General features: G+C 36.2%; 1 protein-coding gene across 1 annotated transcript; it reads left to right on the top strand.

Moving 5' to 3' along the window:
* The first annotated feature begins 817 nt into the window (after nucleotides 1-817).
* LOC123518635 (condensin complex subunit 3-like) lies at nucleotides 818-25941 on the top strand. The gene is given in 22 exon segments (XM_045279551.1): nucleotides 818-954; nucleotides 2692-2793; nucleotides 3924-4114; nucleotides 4116-4143; nucleotides 4616-4844; nucleotides 6133-6269; nucleotides 6824-7182; nucleotides 8210-8405; nucleotides 9208-9429; nucleotides 10732-10890; nucleotides 11763-12008; nucleotides 12518-12715; nucleotides 14528-14660; nucleotides 15696-15919; nucleotides 16341-16511; nucleotides 17208-17355; nucleotides 19244-19338; nucleotides 19892-20014; nucleotides 20908-20987; nucleotides 21269-21370; nucleotides 22277-22387; nucleotides 25253-25941. Coding segments are annotated over 22 exon segments (3849 nt in total). The 5' UTR covers nucleotides 818-924; the 3' UTR covers nucleotides 25818-25941.

Here is a 25941-nt window from a genome sequence, read left to right as displayed (position 1 = left end):
AGTGAGTATGCGTGGCGACACAGTGGCGAAGTGTAGACCGCGAGGAGAAGTCTTATCAGTATGCCTTGTAAAAATTATCTGAGCCTCATGTTTGATGTACTTTCATTGATTTGAATACTATTATGAGTAGAATGACATGATAAGTTAAGTTGAAGTCACTCATCCTTCACATCTGTTTGAACGGGACAGTTCTTTTCTGGGCAGAGAGTAGGTGGATGCAGTGAGTGGCTACATGCACACACGAGGCCTAATGAAGCGTTCCCTTGGCTTTGCGTTAATTTTTATTGTGTTGTGATTATCAGCGCGTAAAAGGCTCTTAATTTTCCAGCTGACTTGAAATATTTGTATTGAATATGCACATTCCTTTGTCATTATAACATATTCTGCCTTAATTTCGCTACCAAATACATTGCAACTCACCATCAAATACAAATACAACCAAGGCAAGTAAATATTGTTTATATTCGTTGCTAGGAGACACGTTTGGATTTTTTAGCTTCTCTAACGGTTCCCACTAATATTTTTTTTTCTTCCTCTTATTACTTTTTGTCGTTTTTTTCCATATTTTCCTGTTCTAGTTTACTTGATATTGTATAATTTATCTTTAAAGTTTGTAATATCTTTGTATATTTAGATTTCGACCATTACCTTAGAAAATCATACATGTGAAGATAAGATTCATGCAATTGGTACAACTATAACATTAATGAACTAAATATACTACATATATACTGAAAAAAAGTATTGATTCAAATTTTCAACAAACATTGACTCAGACGATGAAGGCTGGAAAAGAACCATTGCCCGATTCAAAACTTTGGACGCGGTGTTTAGTTTACGCGGGAGTGTTGATGTTTGTGTTATGACAGTGCTATTGAGGCCTTGACTCTGGACACCTGGAAGATAAATGTATACAGTGCTATAATGGTCACCACAGCAAGAGCAAGCGGCGCGGTGAGTAGCCTTATAAAGAATGCAGGGAGGAGTAATGGCCTAGTAGAGCAGGGGTTCCCAATGTTTTCCGGAGCGAGTACTACTACTTGGGGGTGTGGTACAGGCCCCCCGTACCACCTGGATCCAGAAAAACTCATCTCCAGCAAATACCAATGTCGCAAGTTAAATAACAAGGAACACAACTCAATTTAATGTGAGGGGTACATCTGATTCTCCTCCAGGTGATCGATGTCAGATGATCTTGTGTATATATATTTTTTTCTGTAAATGAATTAATTTGATTTAACTAGATTTTATATAGTCCCGAAGGTGCTCATATACCAGCAGGAAGACCTTCGCCTGTCACAGGTTGGAAACCACAGTAGTAAGTAAACCAGAGGGGTGTTGATTTGAAGGAAGCACGGCAGGCTGTAGCGATATGATCAAGTGACTCGATAAACGCCAAACTCCAAGGATAATTCGGTCATGTCCTCATTTACTTCCCCGTCTTTATGCTAACTCTGACAGGGTTAGCTTTTCTCCTTCAGTGTTCTTCAGTTATAGGTGTTCCTGCCAACACTTGCCTACAGGAGTGCATGAGGAGATACGATCAGCAAGGACATACTAGATCATGTCTGGATCACTTGGATGTGTGTAGGAATATCTTCATGATGGGTCAAGTTGTGAGGACGAGAGGGCATCCCAGGAAACTCTTATCATGATGAAAATTAAATAAAAGGAATAATTCTTTATGTAATGAAGTTATTGACAATTGGAGTGGACTACCAAAGTGTATAGGTAATCAATAGCTACCAAGATTGATAAGAGTTAAGATTTATTTTATATTGAGCATGGAAAAAAGAGGATCCTTAAACCACAAAACTAAAATGTAGTAAAAGAGAAGGTAATTACTTATGATACATCTGCATATCTCCCACCAACGACCACTAATATTCCAAATTTTTCTGAGATATTCTATTCTAGCCGAGGGGGTTGCACCACCCCCTCCACTGAATCCAGTCTCACTATGACATTAATCTAACCAAACACAAATCTAAATGTGGGTTCACACGTGCCAATTTGCAACTGAAATTGCAAGTTGCTAGAAGTATCGGTTGAGCACTTCTAGTCTGAAAACGTCACACATTGTGACTGGAAAGTATCGACTAGTTGGCGCTGTGGTGGGAAGTGAATGTAAACAAACAGCTACCCGCCAAGATGACGATCCTGAAGCTGTGGTTGCTCTTCTTGGCGTATCAGAAGAATCAACGGAAAAGAAAATACTTGTAGATACGTTCCTGGCTAAGTAAAAGGAAAGAAAGGAGTGTCTGCCACACACCTATCTTAAGAAGACCATGCACAATTGCGATCAAATTAAATCCTGACGAGTCTTCAATCCTCACCTCCAGCAACATCCTTGAGGGAGTGAAGGATACAGTTCTTGTAGAGTGGCAGCCATTTTATCCAACAGCAATTTGTGCATGTGCCTAAGTAAGTAGTGCAGGCACTAGGTATTACAAGTCATGTTCTGTCAAATTTTGTGTTTTACATGCTTTTACACTACTTGTTTGTATGTGATACTGTTAAGTATACATTTTCCTTGGACAAGTTTTTACATTTTTTTCAATTCTAGTCAGATCTACTTGCTTTGCCCATTCATCAGCTTTCACACGTGGCACAAGTTGGTCGGAGATCTCCTAGTAGCTATGCTGTAGCCATCAACTTTGCAGTAATTAATGATGTATTTTCTTCTTACAGAAATGCAACATGGAAGCTCTGGGTCAAATATTCTTGGACTGTCAGCATTCAGTTACTTCACAGCCCAAGCTTATTAAGAAAATTATCACCTTATACTTAAAGGTATACTATTTAAGTTGTATGAAAATAGAATTTAAGAAGGAATATTTTATAAGTGATAGCACACCAGCAAAATGCTCATCTCCAGGTGTAAGGGCTTCAACATGGTCATCTTCCACTATTTACAGTGAAGTGAAAAGCTTCCCTGCCTCCTAATGACACTTATCTTCATCTTGTGCTTCTTTGTTTGTGATCTTTGTGGGCTTTTCAGGATACAGTATGATGGGCATCAGTTCATACCAGTTTAGGAGACACTTTGTGTTGTCTCATGATACATTCAGTCTTGCAGACTTAGATGTCAGATGTAATCATTTTCTACATCCTTGACCAGTCATGGTATATTGGAAAATTTTATTTTATTTTATTTATTTATTTATTTATTTATTTATTTTATTATTATTATATTTATTTATTTATTTATTTATTTATTTATTTTTCCAATACACCAGGCAGGGAAATAACAAAGACAGTCTTCAGCACAGGTTTGCTTCAAAGAGTGTCTAATCTGATTCAACTAAGCTAAGTAGGACATGACACTCAAATAATTTTTCATGTAGTTTATTTAGATGTGATTTAACTCGTTTTTTGTTTGGTTCGTATATCTTGAATAATTTATGATGCATATTTTGATTTAATCATTTAAGTATTTTTTTCTCTAAGGAAAATTTATTTAATTTATCAAAGTAGCTAGTTTTATTTACATATATCATTTTAGCTGTATCAAACCAACGGTGCAGAAGAGTCTCCATTTGTTCATGTCTTTACATGCCATGAACCTCTTCTTTTTCTCTCACATGAACCGTGTACAATCAATTAGGATAAATGGAGAGGACATTGGTTATATGGTTATTTACCATTTCTATTGCCAGAGGGAATCAGCAAAATTCATGTTTAGTTATTGTTACTTTGTAACCCATTAATTTATTGTTATACTGAAATACCATTTAGCATATTCAGAGTGATATGTAATGTAGCTATGCTAGACACAATTTTATTTCTCTCTCTCTCTCTCTCTCTCTCTCTCTCTCTCTCTCTCTCTCTCTCTCTCTCTCTCTCTCTCTCTCTCTCTCTCTCTCTCTCTCTCTCTCTCTCTCTCTCTCTCTCTCTCTCTCTCTCTCTCTCTCTCTCCTTAGAGTGACTTCAAGCAATTTGTTGAGGAGTTTACCAGACTGCTGAAGTGTGCTTTGGTATATGGAGACAAGCAGCCTGCCATAGAGAGAACCCTCAGCTTTGTTGTCAAGTTTGCCACAGCAGAGAAGACTGAACAAAATGCAGGGAAAGAGAAAGACAGTGGAGATGAGGATGAAGAAGAGGCTGATCCTTTTGGAAAACCTTATTGTATTTCTTTTAAAGGTAAATATAATGTTATGGTATTTTGTTAAAGAAAGTAGTTTACAGGCAATTTGTAATTTAAGAATGTTGACCATTTTTTTTTCAGTTTTGAATAAAATGATCTCATCTTTTGTCTAATTGTACAAATGATAAAAAAAAAAACATTCTTCAGAAATATTCCAAATGTGTTGATAATGATTTTTACTTTACAAAGACATAAATATATCTCATTTGTAAAAAGTAGTTCACCTTTAATATTCATATGGCTTGAATTTTTGAGGAAATGAAATAACTAGTTTGAAAATAATTTGAAGTTTGATTAAGGCATAATTACAGGTGTCTGTAAGCATTTGGTTTTAGGGAACAAATGTACATTTTTTAATGGAGTTCTTACTATGAACTAGTTGGTAAATGGATATATATATAGTGATGGGCAGGTGGCATCCATGAACCCTGCTATGTATTGCTTGTTATTTTGTGTGCATCTTCTCAGAATCATGAAGCAAACAGTGCTGCGGTGCGGCTAAGAATATGCCAGCTACTGAGCATGTTGCTGAGACAGATGGGAGCCAAGGCAGTCATAGACAATGACTTGTATGATCTCATTTATGACGCAATGCTCCATCGGCTCCAAGACAAAATTCCAGGAGTTCGTAAGGAGGCTGTCTTGGCCCTCACTCGACTCCAGGACCCTTACAGCCGAGATTGTCCTGTTATAGAAGGTAATTTGGATTTTTTTTTCTCGTGCACATATAGATATCTTTTATCTACCAGAAATATTCAGTTGATTTAAAGTTCTTTGTATTATGTATTTTGGATTCAAGAGATGAAAGAGTTATTAATTATGTAAGTTTAGATATTCAGTGATGTGACCCTAGGGAATATAAACATGTGTAAATGGATGCAAGTCGTATGATCTTTGTAATATTTATAGGTTGATATAACATGATAGCTCAGGTGGTGATGTAAGAAGTCTTGAATTTAGACCCTGGTTACAGCCAAGATTCTTTCTGGAGCAGCTTCCCACTCCAGGGTTAATGCATCCTTAAAATGGGTGTTGGTCAGCTGTGACTAGGAATTTAAAGGTGATGGCAGAAAAAGATATTTGCTCTCTTGCTCCATATGCTTATGTAAGGTGAGGATGGTGCTATTAACCCTGTACAAACACTCACAATTGCATGTGGCACTTGAGAAAAGTAGCAGTGATGGCAATAGTATATGGAGGAACTATTTGAAACAAAAAAGAAAAATTTGCTATCTGCATATCAGTAGGTAAAGGTATGAAGGTTAGAAAAATAATGTTCAAAATTATAGAACCACCTCATTCTGATAATAATATAGGCTTGGATTGTCTTGGTGCACTGATGTCTAAGATTTGGAGTAATAAGATTAAGATGAATGGTGGGATTATGATATGTAAACTGGCTTTAGATGAGAGTAGGCTGGGCCATATTGGCTAGTGCTCCACAGCCTGGCATGAATTAAAGTCAGAGGACATGCTTTGGAACCATACCAAGAGAATGGTTGAAAAATTAAAAGAGAAGTAAAGTATGTTTTTTAAACATGTGGTTGTTACTGACGTCCATTACAAGGAACACTTTAGGTGCATCTTGGCCAAGAGGTGATGTGAAGATAGTTCCTAAAGAAAACTTTGTTTGTGACTTAAAGGTCAGGTGTAGTTTAGGAAAATAAAAGTTATGTTCTTCCAGAATGAAGACTTTGAGACTGAAGAATGAGATGATGAGGAAGAATTTGTAGAATATTTTTAGATGTATAAAAGAGCATCCAGCTAGAATTAAGAGCACAGAAGAGTGATAAAGTACTTGAAACAAATCTGGGTGTCATAAACTTAGCATGTAGCTGGACAGTACATTCACCATGATAGATGATTTGATAGTGAAGTAAAGTTAATCGTCTGGGGGGGAAGTCTTTCAGTAAGGCATGACATGTAAGCAGTCTTTCATTAATGGTAGTGATGATGATGTTAAAAGAAAAATAATGTATTTTCAGCTTACTGCTTTCATCTGTGTAAGGATCCCAATTATGATGTTCGTCGTGCAGTGCTGAATAATATTGCCATCACTTACCAAACCCTGCCTGCCATTCTGGACCGCACCAGAGATGTCAGGGAGTTGGTGCGCTGCCAGGTATATTTGTGGTTCATTTTTTATAAATGTAAAGGCAGTGATGTCAGAGCCCAGAAAGGAGTTAATACTTTTTTTTTCTTGTATCAACATTCTTCGCATGATTTTAGTTGTAATATTCTTGTATATTTTTAAAGTATGCGGATGTGTGAAATCATCACTTGATTTTTTCGGGGCTGTTGTTGTTTTATGTTTATTATATTATGACCTGTTATACATTTTTACCTTGCAAAAAAATTGTGGCTGGGAATCAATCAACATGTGAAAAAGATATTTAGGGTTTGATTTAAGAGCCACTGTTGTCATAGACTTGCCACTATCCACTGTCTCAAAGGTAAACCTTGGCTGTAGGACACAGGGTCATTTTCTGAGATTTCTTGTGGAGGAGAAAAAAGGCTCATCTTGTAAACCATCAAATACAGTATCTACGGAAATCACATACTGTAACTACTGTTTACTTTACTTGTGGTCACTGTCTGACATGGCAGATGTTAGTATGGTTAGATCTAAATCAAACATGAATAAGAGTGAAAATTAATATTTTTCTAATTTTCTAGGCATATATAATGATCTCCCAGAAGATCCACTTGAAGTCCTTGACCATTGCCCAGCGTGTGAGGCTCCTCTCTGAGGGTCTGAAGGATCGTCATGAAATGGTGCGGAATGCTGTGAAGAAAAAGTTGATTCCTTCATGGCTGCGCTTATTGGATGGCAATGTCCTGGATCTTCTCACCTGCCTTGATGTTGAGGCATCAGTCAAGGAGGCAGAGCTTGTCCTCAAGACTATATTTGAGCTTATACCTTTCCCTGACCTTCTTAAAAACATTGGATTGACAAAGCAGCAGCGACTGATCAGCCCCAGTGAACTGCAGCCAGAGTCTGCCCTCCTCTGGAGATGTCTTGCTCAGCACCTGAGGTAAGGACACTGACACTAACCCTAGCTGAGTGTCTTAAAAAAAAAAAACTACCTCAGTGACATATAATTTCATAATAATAACTTATCAGTGATAACAGATAATTGATAACTAATGATGAATGTACCACCTGATAAACAATGAATCAATGAATGTAAAATTCTGATTCTAGTGATAATGATACTGATATCTTCAATAAAAAAATGATAAATGCAATTTTTTTAAATTTTTTAAAAGACTCAGAAAAATCTTCAAATATAATATTTTTCTTATCTTCACTAATGAAAAGTACTATTTAAGTAAAATAACTATTTTTAATTATGAAAATGAACACTTCAACATGCTCATGCTTCAAAAACTAAAGTTATCAATTATCGTCAACTAGGAGCCAAAAATATTGCCAATACTATCAGTGAATTGATTATGCAGAAAAATAATTTTGAGATACTAATAACCTGACATTGTTGCCATAATAATGTCCATCTATGACCATAACCCTTGCAGGTTCCCACAGAACCATATTCTCATTACAAGTACCTGGCAGCTATCTTGACTCATCTTAATATTATTGTCCTTTAGAGAGTGTGGAACAGAAATAGTTGAATGGCCCTGTGAGGTGTATCTAAGGTGTAAGATGTGGATGGGAAATTATTAGATAGGATTCAAGCTTTTTTTTTATTTATTTGCAAGGAGGCAGGGTAATTTATTTATTCATATGAATGGAATACAAGTGGGCATGAGGTAATGGTGTGTGATGTCCCCATTGATGTTTAATCTATTTATGGATAGAACATTAAAGATAAAAGCAAAAGTTGCTGATGGAAGAACACTAAGCAACAAAATCAAAGTGGTATAGTAATGAAACAAGTTTTGTTTAGCAGCCCACTTAATCAAAATGTTCTTGCATAGTGAGAAAACCTAGCACATGTAGGCTTGTCACGTCAACATGAATTAGCATAATCAGAGTTTGCTTATAATGAGAACTAGGTTTTATATGGTGCTTCTAAATGAGTGGCTTTTTTTTTTCAGGGATGAAGGTGCTGAAGAGGCACTAGAGGAGATTCTTCCTGACCTCACTCAGTTCTGCTCTTACTTAAGTGGTTTTGTACTGACGGAAGTTATGGGTGGGGAAGACGAGCAGGATGCAGCCATCCAGGTCATGCAAAAGGAGTTCATCACAAACCAGCTCATATCCATCGTTCTTGTGTATGACCTATCAGATGAGGTAAGGTATTATTGTTAATATTATTTGTTTAATTGTATTTTATCTTGACTTGTTGAGAGAATTGAGAATGATAGGCTAGTGAAGAACATAGTAAGATCAAGTGTGAGAGATATGAACTTGCACCACATAAGGAATGGACTAATGTGAAAGGAGGGTTGGAATTTTTTTTTTTTTTTTTTTTTCTTAATTTATTAGATTTAAATAAGAGTTGTTCTTGAAATTACTTTTTTTTATTTGAATTATTTGTTTGCACTGATTATTTGTTTCAGTGTTATGAAGCCATTTCTTTGAAAGATATAATTTTGTGTAAATTTGTTGAAGTAAATAATTTCATAAGATGAAGTTAATGATCTTGAAGTTTACTCTACAGCAGGACATCTCTAATGTAACAACTTGTGGCTTTTTTCATTTAAAGTTTTCTTGTTTGTCATAAGAGGAGATTTATGCTCCAGAAGTCCATTGTCCACACTATATTGTGTTACAGAAATCCTTCCACACTGTACTGATTACAGAAATACATTTTTTGTTCAAGTTGAAATATGGAAGAAAAAACTTGTTTTATACATTTTATGCTCAGGTTAATTTTTGTGGTGCTTTTTTCACAGATACAGTGAATTCTCACACTTGGGATGTTTAGATTTGATAGAGTTATATTTAGCGATTCAAATCAATTGCTGCCCATTTTGTTGTTTTGAATACCATGTTCTCACATTTTATAGATTTCCTCTCAAGTAGCAGTCTCACCAGATCCCATCCCTACTAAGTCCAGTCCTTAAAACTCATAGTTAACTTGATTTTGTAGGCTGGACGCCGATCCTTGGACCAAATGGTACGAAATCTGCTTGTATCTGACAAGATTGGAGAGTCTCTGGTCAAAGGCCTTGTGGAAATCTTCAGCAAGCTTCACTCACTCAGCACCAGGATTAACCAGCTTGCTGAGATCATTTCTGAGATACGAGAGCCACTCTGCAAGACTGTTGAGGTGCCAATGACCGAGGAGGAAGAAAGAAAGAAAAAACTAAAGGTTAGATGATACTATTGTAAATACTGTTGTACATGTTCATTCTTACACACCTTACCTTGTGTCTCCTTTTCAAACTACATATTTAGATCTACAAAAAGTGCCAGGTCCTGAAAAGGACAATTGTAAATCTCTTTACTAAAGTGCCTTGAAGCCTCCTCAGTTTTGAAAATGTTAAGGCATTGAAAGCAGGCAGGTGGTTCTAGGGTTTAGTAGTAAAATGAATGAGACTGAATATACAATAGAGACTCAATGGTTGAACTTGATTCGTTCCAAATGGCTGTTTGAGTATCAAAAAGTTTGACTATCAATACCTATAAATCAGGTAATTTGGTCTCAAGTTTATAAGAATTTCAGTGTATTTTTATTTATTTATTTACTGTTTATTTATTTATTTTATTTATTTATTTTATTTTATTTATTTATTTCATTCATTTATTTTATTTATTTTTTATTTATTTATTTTTTATTTATTTATTTATTTATTTATTTATTATTTATTTATTTTTTTTTTTTGGGGAGAAGGGTGGGTAGGAGGAGGGAGGTTGTCTGAGGACAAGTCACCATCCATGAAAACATCTGGTGTGATTCCTGTGAACCCACTAGTGGAGGGATGTGGCTCACCAATGCTTGCACTTTCATTAGATTCCATATTTTCACTACCAATAAGCCTCTTTGGTGTCATTGTAAGTTTCTAAATGAAAAACTACCGACAACACAGAAGAATGTGGTTTTTCTCAAGACTGTGGCAGGACTAGGAATGCCCACAGGTATCCAGTATACTGGAATACCGTTTTTTTTTTTTTTTTTTTTTTTTTTTTCCCATGAGTAATATGGTATCAGAACGGGACATTGGCAGCGGCGGAGAGGGAGAGGCCAAAGCTTTGTTTACAACCATGTGTACAGCCGTTTGTTTACCTGGTATTTTCACCACTAATAAGCCTTTGATGTTATTGTAAATTTATAAATAAATAAAACTACAGACAGAATGCACAAGAATGTTATTTTGATGACCACAGCAGCACAACTGGTGGAGGGGGGAGACTAAGGAGCCTTTGATTACAACCACCATCAAGTATTTTTTTGAGTATTAGATCAAACTTTTGCGTTCTAGTATTGAAAAGCTCAACTATTAAGATATTCAAGTATTGAGTCTCCACTGTACTGCTTAACTCTTGCTTTAGTGAGATGGACAGAATGAAGATGAGAGAAGGAAAATTTTTTATGGTGAGGCTGTGGGAGGGAGACTTGGAGTTGATGAGATCAGAAGAGTATTTTTTATAATCCATTTGTTTTTATTCACAGGTTGCAAGCTTGAAAGTGAAGATAAATCAAGTACGGGAGGAACTTCAGAAGAGTATTTTGGATCTAGATTTGGAGAAGGCTCAGTTACAAAAAGATGAATTGCTAGAACTTGAGGCCCAGTTGTCCCAGCCTTGTCAACCAGAACCATCTACTGAAGAGGTAATGTCTGCCTCAAAGATCAACTAGTATAAAGAATGGCTTATACATCCATCCCATTAGTGCTAGAAAGGTTCTTATGGTGATGATGGTGGCAGGCACTATTATTAATTAATTTAATTTATTTATTTTATTTATTTATTACTTAAATTTTTTTTTTCTATTTTATTCTATCAAATGCACCAGTAGGCATTCTTTTGCTGTTTGGTTAAGTAATTTTGAGTCACTAGGCTACTGGTACTGGCTAAGATATCCCTAATTACATCATCGAAGTTATTTGAGGAGTTTTCTGAGCTGTTTGAGATGCAAAAAAGGCGTGTCTGCCACAACACTGCCAGCACCAGGATCATTGTTTTCATAGCTGATTTATCAAGCATGTGGCAGTGTTTCACTTAACTCTGTAGCCATTATTGTTGCCTTTGTAATTCTACCATGGCTTCTAAGGACAAGGCTATGTCTTCCACGTCAGTCAGGAAGCTGAAGATGCTGTTGGTGGCAGACAAAATGGCTGTTATAAAGCACCATGAGAGAGGTGTGAGCTATGTTTGTATACTCTGCATGTGCTATGTATGTAGTACCTATTTAAGTAATGCATTACCCAGAGCATTTCAACTGTTAGTAGTAACATCAACTAAAATGTGAAAGAAAATTCCTCAGGTAACTCAGATTTTTAGACAACTTGGATTGGCTTTCTCCCAGTTTGTCTGACTTTCACAGGGTTTACTGTAATAATAAGTAGTGAGCTATGTTTGTGTTTGTGTACACTCTTTGTTTTTCTTGTTTGGGTGAGAAATGGTCTTCAGATTGTAAAGAGTGGTCACCATACAGTTGCATATTTATTGAAGGCTACAAACTTCAAGAACATATATCCACAGATCACTCAAGAGCCCCGTAATGACTCAGCCACTCTCATCAAGTGTCTGACCATCTTCTGTAACATAGTAGAATGTTCACAAGTGGAGGAGCTAACTCCAGCCCTGCAGACTTTGCATGATGGTCTGATTTTGGGATGTCTACGTTCTGAAGACCCAGCTGTGAGGAACTCTGGAGTGCAGGCGCTTGGACTTTTATGTCTTCTTTCCAAAGACTTAGCAAAGCAACACATCACTCTTCTTATGCAGGTGTGTAGTATTAGATTTTGGCTGTTACAATAAGAGATCTATCAATTAATTTTTATGGATTTTTTTATGCTTTCATATAACTGATAAGCTTCCCAAATGTCAGAAGTATTTTTTGGCTCCATATTTAAACGTTAACAAATTAAGAATTCTCAAATAGTTAGCAGAAGTGTTGGTGATTTTGCTGGTAATGTGAACACTGAAGAATCAAATGGTTTATTATCATGTATAGCAACTTATGAATAACAACTCTCTCTTACTTGTGAAGTAGTGATTACCAAAGATTAATTTCAACATATCCATTAAGGTGTAGCTTGTTTTGAAGATGTACCTTGTTTTCCATGACAGTAGTCACACCAGCTTGCTTGTGAAAGAAGGGGATACAACGGTGTTTCGTATAGGTCTGTCGCACACTTGCTAGTTCAGAGCTCATGAGAAGTTAACTGCATTACTCTCATGCTAAGTTGATTTGCTCATTTCTACACAACCCCTTAATAATGTCATTTTTACAGGTGTCAAAGATTGATGTTGAAAAGATCCAACTTACTGCTTTGCACTGTATTGTTGATTGTCTTCACTTGTATGGCATTGAGGAGTTTGCTGAAGTTGCTGAAGATTTTCCTCAAACTCCCTTGGTAGAGGCTCCTGAAAAAGATGTTAAAGAAGAATGTGTGGAAGATGGGGGTGCCATTATTGCGGCTTTGTGTGATGTAAGTAACTGAATTTACATTGAAGGTTACTACTGTTGACCCTCACTAACTCAGACTAATAGGGGGAAAGGTTGGTCCAACAAACGTATATATCAAACTCATACGAATTCCCCCACATGAAAAAAAAAAAAAGAAAACTGGTGGGTAGTTCAACTCAGACTTTAGGGAGGGGGGGCAGTGCAGGATTTATTTATTTAATTTTGAGGGTATTGAAAATTTTGTGATTACTTTTGTCATTCCGAAACCTTCAGACCCTAAATTACCAAATGGTGTAGTTTATTTTTTGATAATTAAATACTCTTCCCACTATGAACCCATTTTTTAATGTCTTGTGTAATTGTGTCATATCATAACACTAGCACTACACAGTACGTGGCCTGGTGCCAAGAGGGGAGGTGCATCATTTACTTTTCTACTTTTTCAGAAGTACCATCCTTACAGGCATAAATTGATGAGAATTAGAATCAGAAACTTCAAGAAGAGAAGACAGCTGACAGCTAGACCTTGAACCCTCGCCTCCCCTCCTTCACACCCCTCCAGGACTTTTGCTCACGCTTCATGTCATAAGATTGCTATGATCTTTTCGAACTCGGTTTTTTCTCACAACCCTTCATCATGACAACTATACATCACATATCTCACAATAACTTTATTACAAAAGATTGTTTTGAGACTGTGGTATAAAGCTGAAGCAGACAAGTAGTAATTACTGAACAGTATTATTATCTTACTTCAACACACTAATAATGACTCAGAGAGTGTCCAGTTCAGTAGCAAAACAGCAGATTGCCGTGACACTGCTGATGGCTCCCTCTGAACCTTCAAGTACGAGTGAATAATATTTTCTAGAGAAGTGGGGATCTGATGCATTATCATCCTATCATGATCCAGGAAGTCACCATTGTATACACAATCATGTGTGAAAATTTCATGTCAATCAGATGAATACAAATAGCAAAACAAGGAAAAATTTTGAAAAATCTTTAGGAGCAAATATCTCGAGTGTTTTTTACACTTCAAAAATTTCCACGAAATTGGTATAAACTCTGATCAACTTTTGTTTGGTATTATTTTAAACTACAACTAAAATGTAATTCTTTTGTTGCAATTAGATTTTTGATAATGGCAATAGGAAATGAGATACAAGAAAGTGAAAAAACTTTTGAAAAAGAGAGAGAGAGAGAGAGAGTGGGCATGTAGTTCAACTTGGCTTTAGTTCTTGGGTTGGTCAGTCTGATTCATCGTGAAATCTGAGTTATCAGGGTCTGAGTTATTGAGGTTTAACAGTACTATTGAAAAACAGTGTGTCTAATGCTATCTCAGATATTGTTTTGCTGTTATTTGGACTTACTTCTTTACACCCTGAGGGAGTAATTAGAAATGAAAATGCTAAAAATAACACCTAGTGATTAGTTACAACCTCCCACCTGACAGATCCATCTTCATACTTACTGACAATGTGAATTACATAACACAACTAACCTAAAATCTCTCTCTCTCTCTCTCTCTCTCTCTCTCTCTCTCTCTCTCTCTCTCTCTCTCTCTCTCTCTCTCTCTCTCTCTCTCTCTCTCTCTCTCTCTCTCTCTCTCTCTCTCTCTCTCTGCCATACTCTTCAATGATCTTGTGATTACATGTCTTAACTTTACCTCTTTGGTCATGATAGTGTCATTGCATGTTTGTTTTCCATACTCTGCATGCATTCAGTGTATCCTCTCATGTATTTCACTTTTTACTTCTTGAAATGAGACTTGAGATGATGACATGAATGTTATGGAAGATGGTAATGTTGTTTTCTCTTATTGATATTTTAGAGGCTGGATGCTGAGAGCCTTGAAATAAGGACATTAGTGGTGGAAGGACTGTGCAAGTTGTTGTTGTCATCTCGCATTACATCATCTAAGTTGTTGTCCCGTCTTATCTTGACATTCTACAACCCAGCAACAGGTAAGAGAGGCTTTTTTCTTGTAGTAGCTTGCATATAAAGACCATATCTCACTCATTGACTTCATGATAAAAACAATACATCTTAATTTGTAAACGTGTCATCACAATGCTTATTGTACTGCACTATTTATTAGTGTATTTCTTCGGAAAGTGTAACATTATCTTGTCAATCACATACTTTTTTCCAAAATTGAATAATCTGAAATATAAAACATCAGCTGGCCCCAAAGACTCTGAATTAGAGGTAGTGTACCTGGATAATATAGTACAAATTAATCAATCAATCTTGGGGCGCATATACCAGGGGGCACGTCACCTCACTTACCCTATGGTGCCACTCCAGGCGGTCATGCCTTGCAAGTCTCCATGGTGATTTAAAAAAAAAGTATATGATTGACAAGATAATGTTACACTTTACGAAGAAATACACTAGCGAATAGTGCAGTACAATGAGCACTGTGACGACAAGTTAAATTTGTTCCTGTTAGATGTTTGTTGATAGCCTTGTTGGTTAATGAGACTGAGGAAATTGTAAGAAAAAGAAGTGATTGCTTCCTAAGTATAGAAAATAAACTTAAAAGATTTCATAAAAAAAAAAGACACAAAAATGATCTCAGCAATTGTACTGTACTGTTGTGAGCTTCATGGTTGTTTTCTTACAAAGATGTAGCACTGGGTTTGCTGTCATTATGATCATTGTTTAAGGATGATCTTTGAGGATTTGCAATTCTCCCCCTTATAAGCCAGGGAATGAGATGGATTTTGTTTACTTTAGTTTGAAAGAGTTGTTTATGTAAATTTATCTTATCTGTGATAAGTTCACATCACCCTCTGATCCATTCATTAGACCTCACTGGGAGTAATTATCATTTTGGTAAGTGTACTGCCTCCTTCTGATATCTACTGTTGTGTATTAATTAATTTTTTTTTCTTTTTTTTCTATTATTTTTATTTATTTATTTATTGGTTTTTTTTATTTATTTATTTATTTTATTTTTTTCTCTCTCTCCATTAAATCCTTGCTTTCCTACACAGGAGATGACAGCTTTGTGCGCCACATTCTGGGGGTGTTCTTCCCTCTGTATGCTTCTGAAGATGGAAGCAATCAGGAGAGTCTCTGTGAAGCTGTGATGCCCACCTTGCAGACACTACTGCATGCTCCAACGCACTCTCCATTAGCCAGTGTAGATATAGAGAATGTGACCAGCTTTTTGATATCCATCACTAGCCCAACCATTCTTTCTGAGGAATGTCAAGAGGTTAGTTTTCTGTATCTGTCTTTAGTGGGAATGCTGTTAAGATCATATTTAAGTGTAGTTTGTATTTTAGATGCAAAGGTAAGAATAGCTGCACTTAGTTCCATCTCATTATCTTTTCTTTGCTCAGTGATGATACAAGAGATTACTACAAAAAAGTTTGAATTCAGTGAATGCTAATAATATAATATAATCTGAATCAACTACTGTTTACTGTGAGCATATGAAAATATTCATCCTTGATATTGATAAGCTTCCAGAAGATTGTCCACTTTTCAGTAACACTCAACTATCTCCCTCTGCACATCATATATATATACCTCAACTGTCATGCACCTTAAATCTCAACTGGAAATCTTATCTTTAGTGCGATATTTGAACATATTTTTCTTTCTAATTTTGTATTTCTTGCTTGGTTCCACAGAAAGTAAATGTCCATGACACATTGGTGTTCACTCTGTGCTCTGAGGTGCTGACCAATCCAGCAGGATATCTGGCCAAGGTGTTCATCCGTTGCCTCAGCAATCTCAACCTGACACCAACAAACTTTTCCACTCTACGCCAGCTTGATGTGCTTGTCACTAAAGTTATTAAGGTTAGCATAGATTTGTATGACATTTGTTTTTGAGGAGAACTTAATATGTCCATGGAGTAATGAATGTTTATGCCTGATAGAAGTGAATGGAAAGTAGTTATGATTATTTTAAAGAAAATGGCCTTTACAGGAGATTCTCCCACATTGTGTCTAAATGTCACTTCAGATCAGATGTGGGAAAATGGGTAGCCCTGTAATAGTTGTTTTGCTCGACTGCAGACTTTAGTAAATATTCTATTGGAGTAATACTCATACAATATTATTTGATGGCAAATTGTACATATCTGTATAAACCTGTGCACAAGAACAACCAATGTATTTATTAGTGTTATTTGATGTTCAGATTTGGTAAATGTCCCATTTAATTTAGTCTTCATAAGCTATTCCATAGTTTTATCTAAGTAAATTTCTAAAATACAGCAACATTGGTAGCTTTGCTAATAGTTATTGTTGACATTAGTGATGGCTGTACCTAATTCCCCCAACTTCAACTTCAATTGCTTGAAAAGAAATATACTTCACTATTTATATATTCAATGTTTTCTACCATTTTCTTCTTTGCAGTGATTGCAATTATAAGGAAATATCACTGGTGGGCAGTCCAAGTGCAGTTTGTTCTATGAGACTCTATGCCCACTTACAAATGTGAATTTAATGTTCAAAACTTGATATGCATTTAATTAATATCTTTTATAGGTAGTTGAAGGAAAAAGTGCCCAGAATTCCATAAAGCGTTTGCAGCAAAAGATTGAAGACTTCCTATCCAACGCTCCTGATGGTGAAGCATCAAAGGAAAATACAGCTGATGAAGGTGAAGCAAGTGCAGAAGAAACCAAAGATGGAGGTGTGTTTGTGTGTTGTTTTCATTAATTGGATCTCTCTCCTCTCTCCTCTCTCTCTCTCTCTCTCTCTCTCTCTACTCTCCTCTCTCTACTCTCCTCTCTCTACTCTCCTCTCTCTCTCCTCTCCTCTCCTCTCTCTCTCTCTCTCTCTCTCTCTCTCTCTCTCTCTCTCTCTCTCTCTCTCTCTCTCTCTCTCTCTTTTTTTTTTATTTAAACTAGGTTACATGTGTTGTTCATACCAGAGGTCTGAGACTATGGTATAGTTCAGGCCTATCTTGGCAACAAAAAGAAATACACAATATTTACAGAAGTGAGTCATAAATTGATAATTGAATAATAGTATATAGTTACATACTTTCACTGCACTTATTGGTGTCACACTAGCACTTTAGCCACTCGTTCACGCCTCTTTTGTATGCCTGGAGGCATGTAGAATGATGTATGTTTGTGTCTTGCACCAGCCGGTTCCACATGCGGCTGTAACGAGGGAGGAAGGAACGGAGGTGACTCTCGGTCCTCGCAAAGGGCACAGTCACAGTGAGGTGGTGGTCTATTAGGCCGGCGGTTCGAGTGTCATGTGTGGGTATGGATGGGGGTGGCAGGCGTAGTGGTGCCAGATGTGGAGTCTGTTGCCTGAGGGCCTTGTACATGACGCACAGGCCCGCCATGTCTCGCCGCTGCTGTAGAGGTTGAAAGCTGAGCTGCTGGTCCTGGTTCCTCATTTGCACCATCCTCTGCACTCTTGCCTGGATCTCTCTCTCTCTCTCTCTCTCTCTCTCTCTCTCTCTCTCTCTCTCTCTCTCTCTCTCTCTCTCTCTCTCTCTCTCTCTCTCTCTCTCTCTCTCTCTCTCTCTCTCTCTCTCTCTCTCTCTCTCTCTCTCTCTCTCTCTCTCTCGTCTGTTCCACTCATCAACCACTCTATTTGAAAACCAGTTTCTTTCCATTTCTCTCTTAAGCATAAACTTTTGAAGTTTAAACTTGTTTCTGGTTCTGTCCCCACTACTAATCCCAAGAGCTTCATTCATGTCCCCTTTTCCAAAACTTTTATACCACTTAAATACTTCTATCAGGTCTCCTCTTAACCTATGTCTCTCTCAGGAGTGCAGATTGAGTTTTTTCAGTCTCACTTCATAAGGAATATCCCTCGTCCTTTGTATCCTTTTAGTCGTCCTCCTTTGCACCGATTCTAATAGTTATATCCTATCTATAATGTGGGGACCAGAGCTGTACTGCAGAGTCATGATGTTGCCTGACCAGCACCAAGTATAATTTTAGTATTACTTCGAGACTTCTGCTTTTAACACTTTTAAAAAATGAATCCAGTACCCTATTTGCTTTATTTCTAGCCTCAGTACATTGTTTCCTCTGAGCAAGATTGGAGCTAACTATGACTCCTAATAATTCTTTCTCATACTTGGATCTTCCTAGTGCCTTGTTATTTATCGTGTACCTATAGCATGGATTATTTTTACCTATGCTCAATACCCTGCACTTGTTAATATTGAACTGTATTTGACATTTATTTGTCCATTCTTTCATCCTATCCAAGTCTGCCTGCAAGGCAATGGCATCTGAATCTGACTTAATTAATCTACCTATCTTAATGTCATCTGCAAATTTCTTAGCAGTGATGTTGTTGACGCGGTGTGTGTCAATCAGATGAAAGAGAAATATGACAGGAATGGACAAGGAGACAGGACACAGAGAGCTTAGCTTGGGCCCTGTAATACACAAATAGGTAAATACACACACACACACACATTTAATTACTTATCTGTTGTTGTGGTTGGTATATCTTGCTAGACTTTCACTTTCTTACTTTTCTTTGAAAGATGTCATCGGTCAGGAAATGTGAAGCTCATATGCAAAATTATTTTTATTCCTTAATAGAACCGACTACAGATAGAACCGACACCACCACAATAAGAAGAAAGAGAATGTTGTATGACCAGACTGTAACTGATCCTGCCTTGTTCTCTTGTGAGGTAAGAGAGATGCAAAATTTCCAGAACATTTTGTTTTTAAGTGGAAAGTTTTCATCTATATATCTCTCTCACTGTAATAGTGAAATCTCTTATAACTAAAGTTGAGGGACTTACACTGACCTGCACTTTAGTTTGACCCTTCCTTTTCACATTCACAGTGAACAAATCTGATCTGCATGTGCCTCATTCTTTCTAAAACTTCCTTTTCCATTGTCTTTTGTCATCTAAGTTTTCATCTTTTCATTTATTACTAATAATAGATGCATCTGGCAACTTTAGACAATGCTCTGTGGCTGGTGATGAGCAACAGGGAAAGTAAAGTTCATATGGCTATAAACTTTCTTTTCATTTTCTTTCACCTGAAATGTACACTATTGCCTGTAATTCATAAAGTATTGGTCATCCTGTTGTGAGGTCGTGGTTTTTAGTTCAGGCAGCCTTGGTGTTGAAGGTTGCTTTAATGTTGGTTTTCAGCAAAGCCTAACATTTCCAGTACATCATGAGGTAGAAAAGGTTAAATTGTCAAGAAAATTACCATAATATTTCTTCACAGGGTGATTCTGAGACAGAAGGAAGAAGCCCCAGCAAGAGAATAGCACACAGCCCCTCCATTGACAACTTGGATAATGATTCAGTAACTTTTGGTTCTTCAGTGATTACCAGTACTCAGATCAAGGTGAGCCTGTAGACCCTAAAGCATCATATATATATATATATATATATATATATATATATATATATATATATATATATATATATATATATATATATATATATATATATATATATATATATATATATATATATATATATATATATGAGGGGAAGTAAAGAACAAGGGAGAGAAGAACTGTAATGCCCCTCCTATATCCTCTCCTATCCAGGGTGTAGTGGTAAGGAAGAAGGAGAAGGGGAAACTGATGTAGTCTATGGCAATGAAACTTCCTTATTCTGAATAGAGGGTGAAGCATGATGTAGCTCATTTTTATGATTGGTGAGGATAGGGATGGTGAGAGGAGCAATATAACCTCAAGGACAATGTATAGAGTCTATAACTAGGTCCAAAAACAGAATATGGGATTTTTTTTTTTTTTTTTTTTTTTTTTTTTATACTTAGGGAAGAGGGCCAGCCAAGGGCAAAAAAAGAAAGTTAGAAAAAAGCCCAATTGAGCGCTGGCTCTCCAAAGAGAAGAAAAAGTGCCAAAACCGTCAGCCAGAATTAGGGGAGCAAATGCCTCGATACCTCCCTCTTAAAAGAAGACAAGTAGGAATTTGGAAATACAGATGCAGGGAGGGAGTTCCAGAGTTTACCAGTGAAAGAGATGAATGATTGAGCAATTACTCAGCAGCAATCAAAATTGAATATAATTATGACACCTATGTATTGAAGGGATTAAGAAATTAATGACTTGCAGTTGTGAATGAAATCATCCATTGTTTTATAGCTCTTCTATATGAAAGTTTATTTAATTATTTAATGGTTAAATTTGTTTCATTTTATAATTTTGTGTCCATATAGGCACTTTCAGAATTTGAAGTTTGCTTATTTTTTATTTTATTTTTTTCAAGATTGTTGAACCAGAAACACAAGTGGAATCAAGTGGAAGTGTGACTGCTGCCTCATCTGAAATTGACACTGAACTAGAACTGTGAGAACATACAACATCAATAAGTTTACTCCTAAATGTCTTGAAGATCATTGAATATCTTGTGTATATTCGAACAAACCACTCTTTATATGTATCTTTGTCGTCATTCTTGACAACTGTATCACCTGGTTAATGACGTTGAGTTAATTTAAATGGATTTTTCCCCTATTGTGATTAGTATGCTTTTTTTTAAACTGCATTACTTTGAAAACTATTCTGAACAGTTTTGATTGCATACATTGTCAAGAAAGAAATGTATCAGGAGCTAATTTTTCCTGCAGGAGCCAAGCAGAGGAGGCATGCTCAGAAGGGCAAGTGAAATCATCTCAGCAGGAATATACTGTAGCTGCAAGTACAGAGGTACTCAGCTCTGGAGATGACAGGTAAGTAGCAGACTGATTTAGAACTGTGATGCACATTATAAGAGAGACTTGTGCTTGTCAAATGCCTTTCTTATAATAGTGATTTGCAAAATATACTGGAGGTATTCTATATGTAGCAGTATTTCTCTCTCTCTCTCTCTCTCTCTCTCTCTCTCTCTCTCTCTCTCTCTCTCTCTCTCTCTGGAGAAAGTACATGTTATTAATATAGCCTGCATTTTTATTATTATTTTTTTATTGATTTTTATTTTTTGTACTTATTTATTTTATTTTTTTGTTTATTTATTTTACTTTTTATTTTATTTTATTTTTATTTGTTTGTATTAGTTTTATTTATTATATATATATATATATATATATATATATATATATATATATATATATATATATATATATATATATATATATATATTTATTTATTTATTTATGATTTTGTGTATGTGTGTGTGTGTCAAGAGCAAGGTTAATAGGAGTTGAAGACACTGGCTGCAGGAAGTTCAGTTCAGAATCTGATGCAGAAGAATAAAATGGATGTCACACCATGAGAAAAGTTATGGAGATACTGACTAAGAATACATTAGTTAAGGCCCAGGAATCTGACCAAGAATCATAACATGAACTTCAAAATGTGAATGGGAAAGGCAAACCAGAAAAACTCATCACCCAGCCTTTAATTTAAGGGTTGAATAAACAATCATCTTGAGTCTAGGAATGGATTAATCCATTCTAGATTGATATCAGTGGTGGGAATAATTTCAGTTTTGGAACATTTTGGCTTTGACCAGTCTTCAGGAACTTACTAGATTTTTAAACCAAGATTCTTCTCTTTCTCCTGAATTGTCCATTTTACACCACAAAATGGTTATTAGGCATTATTTGAAATGTGGTAATTCACAAAATCACTTTCAGGTCACATCTTCAAAATAGAATAGCGAAGAGTGCTTCTTTGTCAAGTGAAGAAATAGTGGAGTCAAGCAGTGAGGAAGAACCAACTCCTGCTAAAGTCCCTCATCTCACCAGGTAAGATAAATGATTTTGTATCAGCCTATTTACTTGTGTACATGTTATTATTATGTACCAGACCAACAGTCCCACATGACACATCTCAGACAAAGCACCATGCATGTCATTCATGCATTTAGACCCATCACTTCCTAGTTCCTTGACTCTAAAGATTATTACACACTTTTCTCATCTACAGTATTTGTTACACATGGTTCATTCTTAATCATTTTGATGACTCCAGTATACTAGACCACAAGTTTTCACTCTAAAATTGATTTTCAGTTAGTTTTCTCATCTTGTTCTTTTCCTATCTCTTGTTTCTCTCTTGTATTGTAATTTCCTTGATTATTATTCATACTTTGTTTTACCTTTCAAATCCTTGCACTTTATTACTTAAGTATTATCCTTGAGTAATCTTTCTCATGTCTCTTTCAGTTCATTTTACTATTTCTTGCATAATAACTAACCTTTTAATGTGAAGTCCACCATTAATATGATACCTTGTTAAATGTGATTAAAGACTCCATGATGTAAATGTAGTGATATATTGAAGCACTTGAAGTGTTTGTGAGTTGTTAAAGGAAGAGTGACAGTAGAGCAAATCTAGGTTGCCATGGTGACTGGAAACTTTCAGCACAACTATAACATGCACACAGTCTTTAATCTGTCATGGTACTCATAAGACTAAAGACCATAAGCATAATCTCAGAAATAATGATAATGCATCTTTAAAGGCATCATTCAATATTCCCAACAGTGCCTTTAGGATGCATTTGAATTTATGGAGAATCCAATAAGTAATCTTTATTTAACTATTCTACCAGGTACATCCTTGGTGCTTTATGTGGTTGCTAATAAGTCTTGCACCCAACATAATACAACACTCAGAAACAGGTATATAGATAAAAAGACAAGAATAGTTAACATTATGGGGTCATCACTGGGACCGCATTATACATATACTTACTTAATAATAGGGTATGAAACATTACTGGTGTAATATAGGATATTGACAAATTTCAGATGATATGCTGAGCTATTCCTCACTGCCACTTTTCTGAAAATAAAAATGCTAGAGCAACACAACTTAAATTAAGATTTACAAACTTTAGAATTGATGGAAGTGCATAGAAGACATGCTTTCATGCTATATATGATAACCTGCATTAGGAGAGAAAAGTTGTTAAGAATGTTGAGCATATCTCCAAGGCACTTAAGAATGCTGGTAGAGTGCTATCTTAATTGCTTGTTCAACAGCTTTGTCAGTAAAAATGTAGATAATTTAGGTAGTAGTGAGGATTAAAATTTTCAGATAAAGAGATTTGTGCAAGGGAAAAGTGAGTGGAGATGTACCTCACTGTGGAAGTCAAGTAGTCAAAGAATTATACAATGCAAAAAGAAGAGTTTAGTGAAGAATGTACAGCCAAGATAGATTTAGTGAGAGTGACAGTGAAGTCTCACATAGATGGTGGAGGAGATTAAAGATTCAATACGACTGTAAGAGCAAACCATCTTGTGTATACAGGGTGTCCCGCAAATTGCAGTATGCCCAAAAAGTCCTGATGTTGCTGGAAAATAACCATTGTTTATGGTTTGCTGAGAGAATGGTAGATAAACAAAAATATGCATTGAACCAATTAGTATTGAGTTGCATTTCCTTTCGTCACTCCTCACAGACACATGTTCCAATAACTTTTTTTTTTTTTCTTTGATTTCCGGTGTTGTCAGCCTTATTTTTTTTTAGCAACCTGCCTGGAGATAAGTGCACAGGTTTTTAAAGTGGTCTTACTAGACTTTTTTTTTTTAATGTAGGAGAGAAGGCCAGCCAAGGACAACACAATGTAAAAAAAAAATGAAAAAAGGGAAAAAGAAAAGAAAAGACCCTCTTGATGCTTGTTCTCTAAAAGATAAGAAGGGTTATCCAAAATCAGGGAGCAAATGTCTTGACACCTCTCTTCTCTTCTCTTCTCTTCTCTTCTCTTCTCTTTTCTCCCCTCCCCTCTCCTCCCTTATACCATATAAACTGAGTGCAGGAATTTTACTTAGGAAGTATAATCCATTATACTTCCTATTCAAAGCCAGTTTTTTTTAATTACTTATTATGGGACTTACAAGAAATGATAATTGAAAATACTATAAGGCCACATAGAGAATACTACTTAGCATAAACATATACGTGTTTCTCAAGAAATATGTCATGTTATGGAAAGAAATTACATCTTTGCACTTATTTTGAAAGATACGCAGTCTATGCAGGCAGCAGTAGCTACCTGTCAAGTTTTAACCAAGGAAGGATTGGCACTGCTGACAGCTCCATTCACACAATGGCTGGTGATAATACCTCATCGTGGAGCAAGCCACATAACTTGTATTCATAGATTTTGCTGAAGCAGCATCCATGCCTTTGGAAAGTAAAAAGCAAGGACTAGAAAAACAAAAGGTTGACATTCTTTTACTCTCCTCAACCATTTCTGAAAAGATTTGCCAGAAGCTTCCTCTATTAGGTCACTGCAAAAGCCATTTCTTGCTTTTTTCTATTTCTTTTGACTCATCTTTTTCCCTAAAGCTAATGCAACTATAGTCCATAAAATGCTCTCTTGCTCACTACCATTCATCTTGTGTGGCTTTGTGTCAATGACTGAGGCACAGCAGGCCAAGTAGATTGTGAACAAACTGCCACTGTTGTTGCAACATTTCACAATACAGAAGTTGCACCATACATTGGACAACATGAACCCCAGTTTAGACAAATCTTGAAGATTAGAGTGTGCATTTTAAACTTCTATGAGCAATAAACTTGGCTAGAGTAGTTATACAGAGTTAGCATATTAACCTCAGATATTTGAATTTAGATAATATTTTTTCTGTTTACTTTTTCAGATCATCTCATGGGTCAAGAAGAAGTAGTAGAAAAATAGTAGTGGAGGAAAGTGCATCAGACTCTGGTGAGTTTAATGAAGCTGCTAAGGGTCGACGAAAGATCAAGTCACTTCCAGTGAGTCCCTATTATGTTAGCAGCAGTAATAATAGTAGTGACTCTAGGCCTCAGGATGCAGAAAAGCCTGTTGATACTAGATCAAATTCTAACAGGAAAAGAAGAAAGAATGCACCAAGTGAATTATTAAAATCTAGTTTTCCATCTGTAATGACATCAGATGGGAGCATCTCTGATTCCAGTGCAAGAAGAACCACACGCAGTAAATCAAAAGGGACTCCTGGTAGCAGTAGTACTACCAGCAGTCCAGCTTCTAGCAGCAGTGTGTTTTCTGCTACTCAGAGTCTGAACACATCTGGAGAGGAATCTGCATCTTCAATGGTCATGCGTACAAGGCATTCCAAAAAATCTGACACTCCACGAACTATTAGTAAATTGCAGAAATCTAATTTAAAAGAACAGGAAACATTATCTTCTCGTAGATCTTCAAGGAATAGGAAGAGTAAGTAAGGCATTATATTGCAATGCATTACTTTACCTTTCACTACATTACACACATGCACATACTGTGTGTGTGTGTGTGTGTGTGTGTGTGTGTGTGTGTGTGTGTGTGTGTGTGTGTGTGTGTGTGTGT

Source organism: Portunus trituberculatus, chromosome 44 (assembly GCF_017591435.1).
Source record: "Portunus trituberculatus isolate SZX2019 chromosome 44, ASM1759143v1, whole genome shotgun sequence".
Classification (NCBI taxonomy): Eukaryota; Metazoa; Arthropoda; class Malacostraca; order Decapoda; family Portunidae; genus Portunus; species Portunus trituberculatus.
The sequence above is the reverse complement of the archived record's forward strand: the minus strand, read 5'-3'. Positions and strand labels throughout refer to the sequence as shown.